The following is a 17,289-nucleotide window of genomic DNA, read 5'->3' as shown; positions in this document are numbered from 1 at the left end:
CAAATTGTCCTGGTGAATCCCGGACAGGTGACACACCCTAGGTGTCTGGCACCCATGAATCTACTTTGCACTGCACCCATTATACCTTACGACCCATGTGAAGGGATGTCAGCAACTCGTGGCTCTGCTGGTTCTCGTTAGACTGAAGGAGGCCAGGGTCCTTCCTACATATATTACAGATACAGCAGTCTGCTACTCAGGATATGGAGGCTGCACAGTTGCTTTTTAAACCACTGGAAGAGCATCCTGGCACTTTGGTGGCTAGGGAGGCCATATGGTTGAGACCCTGGGCTGAGTATTGCTTCCTAGAAACAAAAGTGGGAAAGAATGGAAGGAGTTGGAGAAAAAATGCCCATATAAACAGGCTGTCAAAACTGTATACCCTGAACAAGCTAAGGGGCCAACCTGCTCCTACATACTGTAGCATCTGTAGGTGCCAGCAGACCAGTAATAACCAGCCCATGTGTTGGGCGAGTCTAATGGGAATGCTTTAATAATTATCAACCAGCTGCTGCACCTGCAGTACCTTGAGGAGAGTGACAGGGTCTGCATCCCTTTAGACATAATTTCCTTTTGGAGTATCTTGCCAAAAAATGACATTTTTGTAGCAGTGGGTGCAAAAAAGTCTGACTTGTATCTTAGTGCAGACTTCTGGGAAAAAATCAGTCACACAAGTGCATGCCCAGACTCTAGGGCTCAGTTTCCTTTAGTGCGACTTGAGATTGGAAAGTCGCATGACAGGCCGTTCCCCATGATTTCAATGAGTATCGTTTATATCTGTGCGACTTCAAGTGGCAGCGACTTCAAAATAGTCCCTGCACTACTTTGGTCCCACTTTGATGCGACTTACACAGGCATTGTTTCCAGTCGCATCAAAATTGCAGCAAAAAAAAACCTGCAAAAAATCGCAGCAAGATCACGCAACTTTGGGGTTGCAATAGTGAAAATGGAGCCTTGAGGTAAGACCTAGAGGGCACACTTTACGTGTTTCTGGACAGCATGTGGTACAGGTCCTTGGATGAAGGTACAAGGCACTCATGGTCACTTCGGGAAATTCCTCACTGCTCCTCCTCCAGACCATTTCTCTCCCACGCATATGCCAAGTCCACCACAACAGGTGTGCTGCTACAATGCTTACAATGCTACAATACACTTCAGACTCAAGGGATTGCAGGTTTTCTATACAATCCTGTTTGGAGTTTGCAGGGGATGTTGGCTAGTGTCCAGTAGCAGACCGGAAGAGGTCGAACCCTTCTGGGCCCTCTTTGAGATCTTTAAGATGAAGTCCATTAAACAATACAACCACATGGCTGGATGCTGTTGCTGGATTGTCAGGATGCCTATCCTATCGTCACACCTTAGAGGGAAAGCAAAACCAACCGTCTCCATCCTAACAGTTAGTGTACCCTGGGGGTGCTCTAGTTACTCTTATTTCTATCAGAGGAAGTGGTGACAGTCAGGAACAGAATTCTGAGGAAGTATACTTCTGCTTGTTTGAGGGTTTCTCAGTGCCTCAGTCATCTGGGCACAACGTCATCATGCATACAGATGATTCCTGTGGTGCATGGGCACCTGCGCAAATTTCAACTTAAATTTCAAGAATTCTGCAAGGGAGGAAACAGGATCGAACACCGCTAATAACAGTGTTACTCAGTATGAGTAACGGTCCGCAGTGATGGAAGGTCCTTGAGCAAGTTTTGGTCCATTAGGACCTTTACACTGGAGAATTGCTACAAATCATGTCTACAAGACACTCGGGAAGATGCACTGTGAAGGACTTTCGGTCAAGGCAATCAGGGATTCCCAGCCAAGGAGGGTAATCTTGAACGTGCTGGGGTTCAAACAGCCCCTTTTATCACTACGGCCTTACTACACAGAGTCAAGGAAGACCAGTCTCCTTGCAGTTGAGCAACAGGGCAGTAGTTGCCTATATTCAGCTCCAGGGTGAAACTCACGGCAATATGCTAGTGAGAGAGATAAAACCCATAACGCCTGGGATGGAAGATCACCAGCAAAATTCCAGAAGCAGTTTACCTCCCAGCACATTTTTTGAACAAGTACAAGCTTCCCAGAGCACAACGAGGGTCTATGTCCCAGGTCTTCTCTGACCTGGTCCACAGGTGGGGCCCATCACAGACAGACCTCCTCGTTTCCCCGAGTAATCGCAAACTTTGGGTATGTCTGACTTTGTTTCCGCACCCCAAGGCGCAGGGGGCAGATGCTCTGATCTCTCAATGGGACTGCAATGAGTGAGTGAGTGAAAAACTTGTATAGCGCTACACCTGCGAACTAAATCGCCTCAAGGCGCTTTTTCCATCCATTGTCTTCCTTATCCTTCAGAAGAGGTGGGTCTTAAGTTTCTTCCTGAAAGCCCGATGGTTTTCTTTCATGCGGATGTCCGTTAGCAGAGCGTTCCATAGCCGTGGCCCTTGGACTCTAATCTAACCTATATATTTTTCCCCAACATTTCCTGTTAATGAGATTCCTCTTGAGGCTGTCAACAGAGAACATAGTTGTCATAGCCAGTCATTTGTCGAAGTTTATTTTGAAAAAAGAAACCTAACAAATTAAAGTGGAGGTTCCCCTAAAAATAAACTTTTAACATTGCATTTATGAGATTAATGACAATTAGAATCGGCTGTTTTTTTAAAAAAAATACGTCCGTACATACCGTTTCCTATATGTGTTCTCACCGTCGCTTCCGGGTATGATGGTTGGGGCTGGGCGTTCCTAATTGATTGACGGGCATCCGACCGACGCATACATTGCGTCACGAGATGCCGAAAGAAGCCAAACGTCGGTGCGCAGGCGCCGTATAGAGCCGCACCAACGTTTGGCTTTTTTCGGCATCTCGTGACGCGCTGTATGCGTCGGTCGATGCCCGTCAATCAATTAGGAACGCCCAGTCCCGACCATCATACCCGGAAGCGGCGGTGAGAACACATATAGGAAACGGTATGTATGGACGTATTTTTTTAAAACTTGGTAAATGAAACTTGGTAAATGAAACCCAGAGAAAACCCCTCTAAATAGGAGATGTGTTGTCTGTGTGTCTGGGAATTCCTTGAGTCAAGGGGCCATTACGTGGAGTTTTACTGGTGACTCCGCCTTTAGAAAAGGATTCCTTACCTGCTGACTGGTTTGAGGATGATAGTTTCCTGAAACACTTGGAGATGGGGTGAGTACCTGCACAGAAGTTTCAGGAACACTAGCTTGCTGTACAGGAATAGTCTCAGCTGTAGAAGAAAGCCAAGAATTTGTTAATGAAAAAAGAGTTGGCATTAATTCCACTAGATGGCGCCCAAATTGAGGCTACATTTCCTTTACTAGCAGATGATATTGCAGCCAGAGGAGCAGTGTTATTCAACCCATGAGCAGGTAAAGATATTTCTGTACTTTCTCTGACAGCATTCAATTCCCTAACAGTTCTAACTAAAACAGAGGAAAATAAATCAAGTAATTATGGAGCAAACTCACCAGTGCTATGTACCATGCCACCTGCCTGCTGCTCCCTTGATGTGCAGACCACCGGAATAGAATGTCCTTGGGGATGCTGACCGACCTCCAGAGGGGCTTTACATGCCGGCCAGGGTCTGCTGTCTTCCAGTGCCCCTTGCGACACAGGCAGCACTATCCTTACTATTCTTGCGTTGCGCTCCCCCACCCTGCTTCCAGTCGTGCTACCCTTACGCCGAGGGGGACCCCGTGCTGCGGGAAGAGACAGTGCAGGGAGGGGAAGTAAAGCTAGCTTCTGTAGCGCCGCCTATTTGCCGGCCCCCTTGCCAGTAGGGAAGTGACCCGCTGAGCTGACCACCAACCTGAAACTTCCTCTGTGGGTGGAACATCCTCTTCCTCCAAACCCACCACTGAGCTCCAGACTTCTCCATCTTCCAGAGCCCTGGAAGCTCCGTTGTGGCCCCCAGGAGCAGCATCCTTGGCGGTGACTGTGTTGTCAGTGGTGATGGTGTCTGAGGTGGCTGTTGTGTTGGAGGCGGCCCTAGTAATATACTAGCAAACCCTAACACTGCCTAGATGCAGCCTGACCTTGTCCAGAGGCCAAGGGCCAATGGGAACTCTTCCCGCAAATTTTACTCTGAGGGGAGACTAGAAACTCTGCTGTCGCAATCCAATGAGGCAAGGATGGCTTAAAACAGTTTTTTCCCCTTTTCCTTCCATTCTAGTGCGTTCCAGTTGCTCCCAGTGATCACGTGTTCCAGCAACCTACTAAAGCTGCAGAGAGTTGGCTCAAGAGGAAGGACCCTTTCACCCGCCACAGAGGAACCCCTCAGGAATCAGTCATCAACTGTAAGAGACTTCCAGCCACCATCTTGTTTACTTTAGTGAGTACTCCCACGTAAGGGCCCCATCGCCGGCAGACTCTCTACATAGTCCCTGGGCAGTGGTTAGGCAGGACAACTTTGCATTAGATAGTAGGTAGGCTGTATTGCCTTTGAAAATGCCATTTGTATTGTTGTACTGTGTTGGATTGTTTTTATGTTGCAATTACGAACCAGTATCGCTCACTAACACCTGCCTAGTGCACATTTGTGCACCAGTTGCTTCCCAGGCAGATGTGGTGACCGAACAGTGACACCCTGTGAGTAGTGTCATTTAACAAGGTGCCTGCATTGCTATACTGCAAATTTTTCGTTATTTAACCAATTCCTTTCTAGGGCTTTGCCATTAAATAAAGCCCATTTAAACCTTTGAGATGTGTCAGTCTTCTCGGGTCCAGGAAAGGAGCGAGTCATCACAGGTGCATGGCAGAAGGGACCCAATAAAAAAATACCAACGACTCCTTCGAGGGGGGTGCTACATATCCTTTTCCATCTTTATAAAGTTTGATTATTTTGTTATGTGGGTTTTTTGACTGTTTTTTTTTCTACCTCCTCATGGCTCAGTGTCTAGCCTGCTTAGTGCATCCAAGTGAGAGCTAACAAACTCATTGACTATTTATACACAGACACTAATTGTGTTTTAAAAAGCCACAAATGGTGTGTGTAAACATTAAATCAGGGCCATTTGGGTGATTTCTGTTATTATTGTGATTTTAAAAAGGGCCAAAAAACTATGTGATAAAAAATGTCATTTTCATGTGATCACTATCCTTGAATAAAATACATTTTCTTTGCATGATTAGTCATATTTTTTATATAAATGCCAAAATTTCTCAATTTCTGCCAGGGTATGCATACTTTTTAGCACAACTGTATATCACAGTTTCTAACAAACATAACATACTTCCAAAGCATACTTCCCCCCTCTCAGAAGAAGCTGCTGCCCAAAACAAGGCTATGAGGAGTAGATCTGTGATGGAGAGGAGGGATGGAGGTAGGGTTGGGCAGGTCTAGGCATGTCTTTCTAAAAAGGAGAGGCGGGATATGGGTGGGGCTGGGCAAGATAGGGGTGGTTAGAATGAACAGTAGGCATGCCTGTGTAGAAGAGAAGGACAACGTTTTCAGGAAGTGAGAGGCAGCATGCAGAATTCAGAAATAAGGTTCCTGAAGAACAGGAAGAAGATGATTGTCTGGCTTTGATTAGACTTTCTAAGTTTGGCAATCAACTATACAGAACATGAATAATGTCATAGATAAAGATATTTTACATATAATATATAGAAAAAATTCATTTTTGACTGGACTTGACCAGGCCTTTTTTTGCGATACGACACTGCGGCACTTAAACTGACAATTGCATGGTTGCAACGTTGTACCCAAACAAAATTGACATCCTTTTTACCCATAAATATAGCTTTCTTTTGGTGGTATTTGATCACCTCCTTCTTTTTTTTTTTTTTTAAGCTATAAACAAAAAAAAGAGCGACAAATTTGAATTTTTTTTTTACTTTCTGCTATAATACATATACAAAAAAATGTTTAGGCCGATATATATTCTACATTTTCTTGGTAAAAAAAAAATCGCAATAGGCGTATTTATTAATAGGCAAAAGTTATCACATCTACAAACTATGGGATAGATTTTTTATTGTTTTTACTGGTACTGGTGGCGATCTGTGATTTTTAGTGGGACTGCCACACTGTGGCGGATAAATCTGACCCAAAATGACACTTTTGGGGACCAGTGACATTACATTAAACAGTGCTATAAAAATGCAGTGATCAATGTAAAAATGACACTGGCAGGGAAGGGGTTAACAATGGGGAGCGATCAAGGGGTTAACTGTGTTCCCTGGGTGTGTTCTAACTGTAGGGGGGGATGGGTTCACTGGGACATGAGGATCACTGGGAACAGAAAATCTCTGACATGTCATTAGGTAGAATGGCCTTGTTTACATAGGCAGTTCCCCGTTCTACCTCTGTGTACAGCGATCGCTGGTTGCTGGCAGACATCAAGTCTGCGGGACCTACGGGCATGCTCCCACAGCACGCCCGCTATCCTCCTTGCACAGATCGACATACACCTATGGTGGTTTGCACAGGAGAGACAACCTGCTGCAGTATGATGGTGGCTGGTCGGCAATACATTAAAGAGTGATGTTTTATTTTGTTAGAAACAATTGAACGCCCAACTACAGCCAAAGCATTTAGTTTTACATAGAATGGGGATGGGTTGAGACTTTATGAGATGGTGACATTACAATACAATACACACATGTACATAAGTATTCCCAGCCTTTGCCATGACACTCAAAATTTAGCTCAGGTGCATCCTGTTTCCACTGATCATCCATGAGATGTTTCTACAACTTGACTGGAGTCCACCCGTGGTAAATTCAGTTAATTGGACATGATTTGGAAAAGGCACACACACCTGTCTATGTAAGGTCCCACAGTTAACAGTGCATGTCAGAGCACAAACCAAGCCATGAAGTCCAAGGAATTGTCTGTAGACCTCCGAGACAGGATTGTATCGAGGCACAGATCTGGGGAAGGGTAGAGAAAAAACTCTGCAGCATTGAAGGTCCCAATGAGCACAGTGTCCTCATCTTCCTAGAGTGGGCTGCCTGGCAAACTGAGCAAATCGGGGAAGAGGGGCCTTAGTCATGGAGGTGATCAAGAACCCAATGGTCACTCTGACAGAGCTCCAGCATTTCTCTGTGGAGAGAGGAGAAACTTCCAGAAGAACAACCATCTCTGAAGCACTCCACCAATCAGAAATGGTGTAAATGAATACGCGCAATGAAACCAAATATTGCCCGTTAGTGAGTTTTTGGGGTTTTGACACCTTAATTAGTTAATTAATTAAGCAGCTGCCCCTACTTTATTTATTTCACCTAAGTGAGATAATGATTTGAGTTAGGAATGGAGGTAGAAATGGCGCTAGCTTAATTGATACATAAATATAAAGTGCAATGCCGATATTGTGGGTAATAGATTTAGTGGGTAATAGATTTATTCTATTTGTATAAGGTGCACCTATGCTTTAGCCCTGGTTCACACTGGGTACGATTTGGAACGATTTGAGATGCGATTTGACATGTCAAATCGCATCTCAAATCGGCGGCAATTGTCGGCAATGGCACTGTCCTAATCAGTGCGACGCCGCATCTGCGATTTCAAAAAGTAGTTCCTGTACTACTTTTTGCGATTTCGGGCCGCGATTTACATTAAATTGCGGCCAAAACCGCGGCAAAATCAAATTTTTAATTCGCAGCAGTGTGAACCTAGGCTCAATGTGTGAAAAACACGGTGAAAAATGATCAAATCCAGATGAAATAGTGCACATTGATAAAATCCTTGTGCTTCAAATAAATTACTAGTGATATCCAATCCAAACATGTGCATAAAAAACTGACAGAGAAAAAAATATAGATGGAAAAGAATAATAAGTGAAGATAAAAATAGAAATAAAAATAAATAAATATAAAAATATATAATGAGAAAGTGCTTTGTGCTGTTGTGAACATCTAGTTCTATAATTCACACAGTGATCCCCTCAAACTGTGCTCCTATGTGGCCCGCACTCACCTGATTTTCACCCCCTCTTGGGGTTTACAGCATTCACAGTGTATGCCACTGTGCAGCACTCTGGCAATGGTACGTCCTGCTGTGATCCTGGTGGTGCTCCCAGTGGTTATACCATATGAAGCAGAAAAATGGTCCCAAATAGTGTAGTACCGTTTAAAATTCAGCAATCGTTGTTGCAGGGAGACTCTTTACCATGTGATCAGCCATGTCCAATCACGGCTGATCACGATGTAAACAGGAAAAGCCGAGAATCGCGAGTAGAGGAGAGCCGATCGGCTGCTCCTCTGACAGGGGGGGGGTTTGTGCTGATCGATTATCAGCACAGCCCCCCCGAGGATGCCCACACTGGACCACCAGGGATGTCACTAGACCACAGGTATGCCACCCTAGACCACCAGGGATGACAATCACAATTGGATGCCAATCAGTGCCCATAATGGATGCCAATCAGTGCCCACAATGGGCATCACAGATTGGCATCCATTAGTACAACACATACTTTTAGTATGTTTGTGCCACCTATCAGTGCCCATCCATGCCGCCTATCAGTGCCCATCCATGCTGCCTATCCATGCCCATCCGTGTTGCCTATCTGTGCCCATCCGTGTCGCCTATCCGTGCCCATCCGTGTCGCCTATCCGTGCCGCCTATCAGTGCCACATATTAGTGCCCATCAATGCCACATCAGTGCCACCTCATCGGTGCCCGTCAGTGCAGTACCATCAGTGCAGGAGAAAACGTACTTATTTACAATGTTTTATAACTGAAACAATTTTTTTTCTAGATTTTCTGTAATTTTTTTATTTTTTTTTGCAGAAAATAAAAATCCCAGAGGTGATCAAATACCACCAAAAGAAAGCTCTATTTGTGAGAACAAAACGATAAAATTATTTAGTTTGGGTACAGTGTAGCACGACCCCGCAATTGTCATTCAAAGTGCAACAGCGCTGAAAGCTGAAAATTGGTCTGGGCGGGAAGGTGTATAAGTGCCCTGTATCGAAGTGGTTAAATGGGGTGACTTTTTGTTTTTTTAATAGGACTCGTCAAACAAACTGTCTATTGTGGTTTTTACTTTTATGGGCAGGGCTTTTTTTCAGCAGGAACGCGGGGGAACGCAGTTCCAGCACCTCCCAAACTGAATGTATGTAATGGAAAGAGGTGCTGGGGTGTGCTGGAGAGTCTATTGATGCTGGGGGATATATTGTTGCTGGAGGGGGATCTATTTTTGTGAAGGAAGGGGGTTATTGTTGCTGGGGAGTTCTTCTGTTGCTCGTGGTGGATCTATTGATGCTGGGAGGGTCAGCCGTTGCTAGGAGGGATTTACTGTTAAGAGAGGGGTCTTTGTTGCTGGCTTCTGGAGGGTCTATTGATGCTGGCTACTGGGGAATCTATTTTTGCTGGAGGGGATCTATTTTTGCAGCGGGTTCTATTGGTGATCGGAGGTGGGTAGGGGGCGGAATTAAGGGTGGCTTGGAAGGGAGAAGTTCCTGTACCTCTGATGAAAAAAAAAAAGCCCTGTTCATGGGTAAATGGGAAATAGTACAATGTACCCGATACCCATTCACATAGGGGAGGCAGGATCTAGGGCCCCCCCCTTTTCTAAAGGGGGCTTGCAGATGTCGATAAGCCCCCCACCCGTAGACCCCCACAACCACTGGGCCAGGGTTGTGGGGACGAGGCACCTGTCCACATCAACATGGGGACAAGGTGCTTTGGGGGGAGGGCCCAAAAGCACCCTCCCCATGTTGAGGGCAAGCGGCCTGGTATGGTTCAGGAGGGAGAGACGATTAAACTTAAGATGGCACAGGATAGCTTCCAGCTGACCATACGTTATGCAATTGTATTTCCTTCAACCACGCTCACTTGATTCCACCCATCAACATAGTCAGTGTTGGTGGTGGGTGTAATCTCTCCCTCATATTTACCAGCCCATTCCTGAATGAACACAGTGACCCACTGGTACCGATTGCTCCTGTGTTTGTTCATGAATATTTACTATACATTCAGTTTGTGAATGAACAGGAAGCAACTGTAAAGAGCTCCCCCTTGTCATTCATTCAGTGACAAGAAGATTGATCCGTGTCCCCAATTCCTCCCTTTTTCTGGCTCAAATGTGAGACATCAAGAATCTGTTTAGACCCCTGATTCAACAATGCCCCCCAAACGAGGCCAATTTAGAAAAAAAAAAAAAAATTGTATAAAAAATAAAAATAATGTTTGCCTCGTTAGTCTGCATTGGGGTCCCTGTGCAAGCAGTCCTATTCATGTCAATTGTGATGCAGTGGCACAGCTGTTGCTCCCAATTTGGTAGCCTTGTGGCTATGTGGCCCCACTGTCTACATTTGGGGCCGAGCACCCACATGTACACAGCTGTCAGATTGGGAACAGCAGCATCCCAATTCACAAAAATTTGACTGCCTGCACGAGGATTTGCACAAAGGAACTGTGTGTAGCGCTCACCCCCAAAGGAGCCGCTGATTTGTTTTGGGACCGGCCTGCTAAGTTACCCTGGCGTTGTCTAGGGGTGTAATAGTGAGAGCAAAAGCAGTGAGCGAAGGTCCGGACAGTGAACAAAGGTTTTCTCAATGCTTTATTTTCCAGGCCCAACACGGCCAACATGAACATCCGAGGGAAGGTCAAGGTTGATGAAGGGAAGCAGTCAGTACTGCTCTGCATAGTACCAATTTGTAACACATCGCCACTCCATCTGAGTGGGTAAAGTGCCCCCAGACAGACTCCTTTTACACAAGCCTGGCAGCCAAGTTGTCACTGAGGATTTCTGGGAGGATGCAGGCCAGTCTCACGGGCCAAGTACAATAACTGAACTAGGTAGATTAATAAAGCAATCCTCCCAGTAGATTTCTGCGTTGGTCACCAGATGACAGCAACATACCTGTCAGTACTCTGGTCACCGAAACTCCAATTGGTTTGTTCAGGCTCTGTTGGACGACCTGCCTTCCGGGTCCTCCTCAAACCGACTCCTCAATCGCAGGGCACCCAGCCTGGGATCCTTTCAGTAGAACCAGGAACCCAGCGAATCACTGGGGTCCCCTTGTACCTCCGGATGAGGGTTTTCGTAGACTGCAACTTTGGCCAGGTGGGCCACGCCGGCGGGGTCCATGGATGCGCGCACCCTGAAGGTGGATGCCGAACCTGGAACGGGACCCCGCAAAGATTTTAGAACACATGACACCTGTCACAGATATACTCTTCCCCAGCATGCCTTGCAAGGAAGAACTTCTCCAATTGGTTGCTGGGGAAAACTTGCTCTGCCAGAATCCCTCTGGTGGCAACTGCTGGTCAGGGATGATATTGCATCCCTGGACCACAGACTGACCCAGCGGACATTTCTGGAATGACAGAAGTCCCAGAAATTTAAACAATTAGTGAATGGGAGCTAGGTAACTCTCCCATTCCCCACTAACTTTGGTGTAGTGCCCATACTGAAATTAGGGGGCGCTACATGTGCATACATTATAGTATGCCCATGTGAACGAGACTCAAGGATTGATTCTTACGGGTGCTCTGGTTCATGCAGCACGATGAGCGGTTTGTTTATGTGGCTGGAGCTGCGTGCAGGCAGTCTATGGGGATGCAGCGGCTGTACTGACACAGGTCCTAACTTGACAGGTGTGCAGGTGAGCAACTCCAAAATGCACAATCTACGTTTGGGGTCATTCACTTGCACACTTGTTAAGTTAGAACCTGTGACTTTGTACATACAGTCACTGGGCCCCTATAGACTAACATAGGCTGCAGTGACAGCTGGTGCTCAATATTTTGGGAGGGCAGCAAACAACCCCCAGACCCCCCCTCCATGGCCTTACCTTCCGATGACGAGAAGGTGCTGGATCCAGGGTATGGCACCTCAATGCAGCTGTTGCTGCCCCGCTGCTCCTCGCTCCAGCTTGCTGGTGGAAGAGCCAGGGCCATTGCTTCTCCTCCCGGCCTAACAGGGTCTATGGACCCGATTGGCCGGGAGTCCCAAGACTCCCGGCCAATCAAGTCTCAGGACCGCTTTTTGATTGGCTGGAAGGAGAAGCAGGAAGACATTAGCGAATATTAATTTGCTAATATCACACAACTGGTTGGGCTCAGGGCGCAGTCCTCTGTCCTGCTATTTCATAGAAGCATTCCTTCACCCAAATTTAAACCAAACCGCTAAAATATTAAATGAATTATAGAGAGAATGCATGCACATTGAATAATGCTGACTATCTGCCAAGAGGCACTGCGGAAAGACATAGAAACGCTGTGGCAGGTTTATCTTTTTAGATCTCTATCTTCACAACATGGGCTTGCCATACACAGCAACTTTCTTTTCTGCAACCAAATTTTCCTGATTCCCCGTCTTCTCCTGGCTGTGGGAGTCAGTGATTATCGCTAATTGGTAAATCAGCCGCTACCAAAAATCGTACGAGAATGCGGCAGGCTGCTTGTACCCAAGTCGATCAACTTGGTACAGTCAGCCTGCCCATTAACTGTTCGAATCCGGCCCAGATTCGAACCATGTACGGCCGCAGCCTTACACCTGGAAGGATGTGCATAGTTGTGTTATTGTATGTTCCATGGCAATGTTTTGCAGTGCAGTGGCCTAGTAGTTGCACTCCTGCCTTGCAGCACTGTGGTCATTGGTTCAAATGTCAACCACAACAGAATGAAATACATTTTCACATTACATTGGATAAAAACAAGAGGGCATCATTTATTTGATAAAAATGTCTAATACTGTTGATGGATTCAAACATATAACTACTGTAGGAAATTATTACAAATGAGGACCCGAGTACAAGAAGGATTTAGAGCAATGACAGGAGGCCTGTGGCAGAGTTTCTTCCTTTGCTCGATTCTCTTCTTTGAATTACTTGGAGAAGGCTAACAGCTGAAGGCTCAGGAAACCAATGACCATTCCTATCATTCACATCACCAATAAAACACAGACTAGTTTAATTATCTGGATATCCGACTGCATGGCAATGCTGCCACCTATTGTTAGGACAGGGTATTGGCAACCTGTTCAATAAAGCTGGCCAGATTGATGTCTCTTTCTGATAAGCCGCCACATTCATGAGTGCTCAACGTGATATGAACCTACAAAACAAAAACATATATTAGACACGTTATTAATATACTAAACTTCACTGTCAAATAGCATGTATTAATACTGAAGCAAACGTACTACACAGTATCCCATCACGTCAGCAATAGCTTTCTTATATAGACAGAAGTATTTGATGGACTGATCCTGGGTACAACACTGCAGGAGAAGGACTGTTAGAAGAAGGTACTTTCATAATTAAAAACTCACGGAATGCAAAACGTGTGAAAATTATCACTCTTGTATTTACATAAAGAAAGCTGAGATTAAAAAGGTAAATGTTTTTTCACCTTAATGCATTAAGGTGAAAAAACATCTGATGGTAGCCCCCCCCCCCCCCCCCGAACCCCAGTTTTACTTACCTGACCCCCTCGAAAGTCCCGCGCGCGTCCACGTGATCCTCTTCGGTTCCCAGCCTGGCCGTTGATTGGCTAGGCTGGACGGATTGATAGCAGCGCAGCCATTGGCTGGCGCTGCTGTCAATCACAGCGGATGACGCGGCGTGCCGGGGGGCGGGGCTGAGTAATACAGTCGGCGGGTATGCCCGCCGCTGTATCACAGGAGCGCGCTCGCAAAAGCTTTACACCATGCAAGCTCGCATGAAGGTGGAAAGCTTTTGAGAGGAGGAGCCGAGACAGCCGCCGAGGGACCCCAGAAGACAGGGTTAGGGGACACTCTGTGCAAAACAAGCTGCACAGTGGAGGCAAGTATAACATGTTTGTTATTTAAAAAAAAAAAAAGTTTGCCTTTAGTGTTCCTGTAAACCCTCCCATATACCCAGTGCAGGGACTATCTATTCTCAGGTAACACAGAGGAAATAAATCCTCCTACGTAAGTTGTACCTGTCTATCTGCAGTCTGCTCCAACATCTGTTCCAAGTACTGAATTCATAAGCTTGCCTGAGGGGGTCAGAAAAAAGGGGGCGGAGATTTAAAGTTCCACACTCTATAGAGAGGGATATGCTTTGTTCATATTTTATGTCTGAGGTTTAAAACCACTTTAAAATATTGATTCCTGAAAGGAAAACTGTACTGTTAAGGGCTGCTGTTAGAAATTAGGGGCCCTGCCCTGTACAGCCTGATGGGAAGACCTGCCTCCACCCTTCAGAGATGTGATGAGGGAAATGTAATTTAAGTCCTGGTAAGCAAGGGTGTGGTCTAGTAAAATCAATTTATTAATTTAGGCAAAAATGAACAATAAAGCTGCCCACGGGCCTCCCAGTGCATTAACAAACATTGGGCAATGCATGCTAAATCTCAGAGGTGCGAACAGGGCCTGCAAAGTAGCAAAATGTATTTATTACTAGGATGCAAGAGGTAAAAATCAGGCGTTTGTCGCTAAATCACTGGTAATTGTGGTAATGTTGTTGCTGTACTTGAATTGAACATGTAGGAAATCAGCAAAGAGCTCTGTTACATGGTGTGAGATCATGAAACGCTCTACCCTGCAACCTTTTAATTATCTGAACGATAAAGATTACACAGGATAAATGTCCACAGAAAAGTAGAAATACATTTTTGTTCTTGGGTTTGGCTACTTTATTGTAAGACATTGCAGCTTCCCCATCCTTTGATGTGGGGACCACATTCATTTTTATCCCCCCCTCTTTCTTTTTGCATAGTAATCCTAACAACAGACAACTTGTCCTAGGGTGACAACGTCCACTCACTGTACTGCATCTATGGTTGTCACCCTGGATCAGAAAGTGTGTTAAAACTACAGACACATCCCACTTCTCATCTCTATAACATAACCAGCAGAACACTAAGGGAGCCAAGAGCTCAATGGATTTCTAGCAGGATCAACAGGAATTGTGTTATATCAATGGAATATTTATCTGTTCATGTAACAGAGTAAATGGAATTAAAATTACATATATTTTAAGACTGGACAAACAAACATACTAGGTCAGCACCAGGGGCAGACTGACAACTCATGGGGCCCCCCAGGCAATAGATCATGGGGCCCCTGTGTCCCTGCCCACACACAAAGCCCCACCTACATATTGCAGCTCAGCTGCATAGAGAGGGCATTTAAATATCTACTGCAGCATAGCCTGCATGGAAGTTCATGGCTTCTTTCCATAGAATCTGCTGGGCACCTCCAGGCTTAAAGATGGCTGGCGCACAGTGGCCATCTTCATGTCGCAACCAGGGGCGTTTTATGAAGGCAGTGGGCCTGTATGCAAGATCATAATCTGGGGGCGTAACCTGCTGGTTACATAGTGCAGTTAACATGCCCGATGACTGAGCGGTTAATTACCTTGTGTGGCCATTTAGCACCCACTCAACTCAGGTTCACAACTTTTTTCTTTTACTGATAAAACCATGGAAATTCTACTGACTGCGCATTGTTTACGGAGAACCCCTCCATAAACCATGCGCGTATCCTCTCTTGTGCGTTACGAGGGAGAGAGAATGAGAGAACCTGCACCAAAAGACCCCCCCCCCCCCCCACAATTACACCAGGAGACACCCCCAAATTTTATACTGTAATCTGTATAATCTGATCAGCAGGGTTTCCTGAGCACTACATCAGTCGTAGTGAAGGAGTCATGCCGCGTACACACACGATTGTTCAAACCGATGAGAACGGTCTGATGGACCGTTTTTATCGGACCAAACCGATCGTGTGTGAGCCCCATCGGTTATTTATTCATAGGTTAAAAAAAAAAAGAAATCTTGTTTTAAATTTAACCGATGGATACCTAACCGATAGAACAAAACCGATCGTTTGTAGGCACGTCCAGCGGTTAAAAATCCGGCCATGCTCAGAATCAAGTCGACGCATGCTTGGAAGCATTGAACTTCGTTTTTTAACCGATGGTGTAGGCACGACTGACCATCAGTCAGCTTCATCGGTTAACCGATGAAAACGGTTCATCAGACCGTTCATCGGTTTGACCGGTCGTGTGTACGCGGCATCAGTGTTCAGTTATGCCACCTAATATTATGGACTTCTCTCAACTTCCCACTGCTTGCTGCCTCCATTTCCAGCACCTGCTGATTGACAGTCAAATGATCTGGGACCTGTCCCACTAGTCCCTGGTCAGAAGCTATGACTGACAGCTGTGAGAACTGGGAGCGCACCCTCAGTATACAACTTCAGGCTGCTGTAAATGTGCATCTGTGGCAGCGGTAGGACATTAAAGCCCACTTTTCTTGCATTATGCAGATGACAAGAGGTTAAAGGAAGAAAACTTGCATTGAAGTGAAAAATATTTTTTAATACATTTGTGCTGACCGCTTTACCTTGTTATAGACATTAAACCATTCCGGATGGTGATCTAATTTTTCAGCCTGTAGTGCAACCCGGGTCATAAATCCAAAGGCCTGCAATGAAATAAAGGAATTGTACATTGGGGCATACAGGTATACATATTGGGCCAAATTCTCAAAAAACCTGCCTAACTTAAATTTCAGCAGTTAAGTTACACTGACTTAAAATTTCTACCTAAGTGCCCGATCGTCAAAGCACTTACCTAGAAATTTCAGGCCGTGTAACTTAAGTGCCGCCGTCGTAAGGCGGTCCTCCTCTCCTGGGGGCGTTTAAAATTTAAATGAGGCGCGCTCCCGCGCCGGCCGTACTGCGCATGCGTGCGACGTCATTTTCCCGACGTGCAGCGCGCGAACGTAATTAACGCCGGGCGGCTTTGAGAATTTCGACGGGACACTAAAGTTGCGACGGGTGAAAAAAAAAAAAGACGCGCCGGGAAAACAAATAATTATAAAAAAAAATGACAGCGTCGCTCAGCATGCATTCCTGAGAGGGAGAACTCCATGCCAATTTTCAAAGAAAAAACCGGCATGGGTTCCCCCCCCCAGGAGCATACCAGGCCCTTAGGTCTGGTATGGGTTGTAAGGAGACCCCCCCCACGCCGAAAAATTGACGTAGGGGGTCCCCCTACAATCCATACCAGACCCGTATCCAAAGCACGCTACCCGGCCGGTCAGGAAGGGAGTGGGGACGAGCGAGCGCCCCCCCCCCTCCTGAGCCGTGCCAGGACGCATGCCCTCAACATGGGGGGGTTGGGTGCTCTGGGGCAGGGGGGCGCACTGCGAGCCCCCCCACCCCAGAGCACCCTGTCCCCATGTTGATGAGGACAGGACCTCTTCCCGACAACCCTTGCCGTTGGTTGTCGGGGTGAGGCAAAAAGTAAAAGTTAGTAAACACACAACACAAGGCTTTTTAAAATAATTTATTATTCTGCTCCGGATGCCCCCCCTGTCTTCTTTATTAGCTCTATTTCCAGGGGGGGCTTCT

The 17,289-nt window shown here is 46.0% G+C and overlaps 1 protein-coding gene across 1 annotated transcript in view; it reads right to left on the bottom strand.

The window, feature by feature from the left end:
- Positions 1 to 12,608: 12,608 nt before the first annotated feature.
- Positions 12,609 to 17,289, bottom strand: part of LOC120909029 (pterin-4-alpha-carbinolamine dehydratase) — a 28,237-nt gene continuing 23,556 nt past the window's right edge. Inside the window, exons 3-4 of the mRNA XM_040320623.1 lie at positions 16,278 to 16,358; positions 12,609 to 13,019 (exon numbers count right to left, since the gene is read on the bottom strand). Of these exons, the coding sequence (XP_040176557.1) occupies positions 12,921 to 13,019; positions 16,278 to 16,358 (180 nt within the window). The 3' untranslated portion in view covers positions 12,609 to 12,920. The remainder of the gene's footprint in view (positions 13,020 to 16,277; positions 16,359 to 17,289) is intronic.

Source organism: Rana temporaria, chromosome 8 (genome assembly GCF_905171775.1).
Source record: "Rana temporaria chromosome 8, aRanTem1.1, whole genome shotgun sequence".
In the NCBI taxonomy this organism is placed as follows: Eukaryota; Metazoa; Chordata; class Amphibia; order Anura; family Ranidae; genus Rana; species Rana temporaria.
Note: the sequence above shows the minus strand (reverse complement) of the source record. Positions and strands in the feature narration are given on the sequence as shown.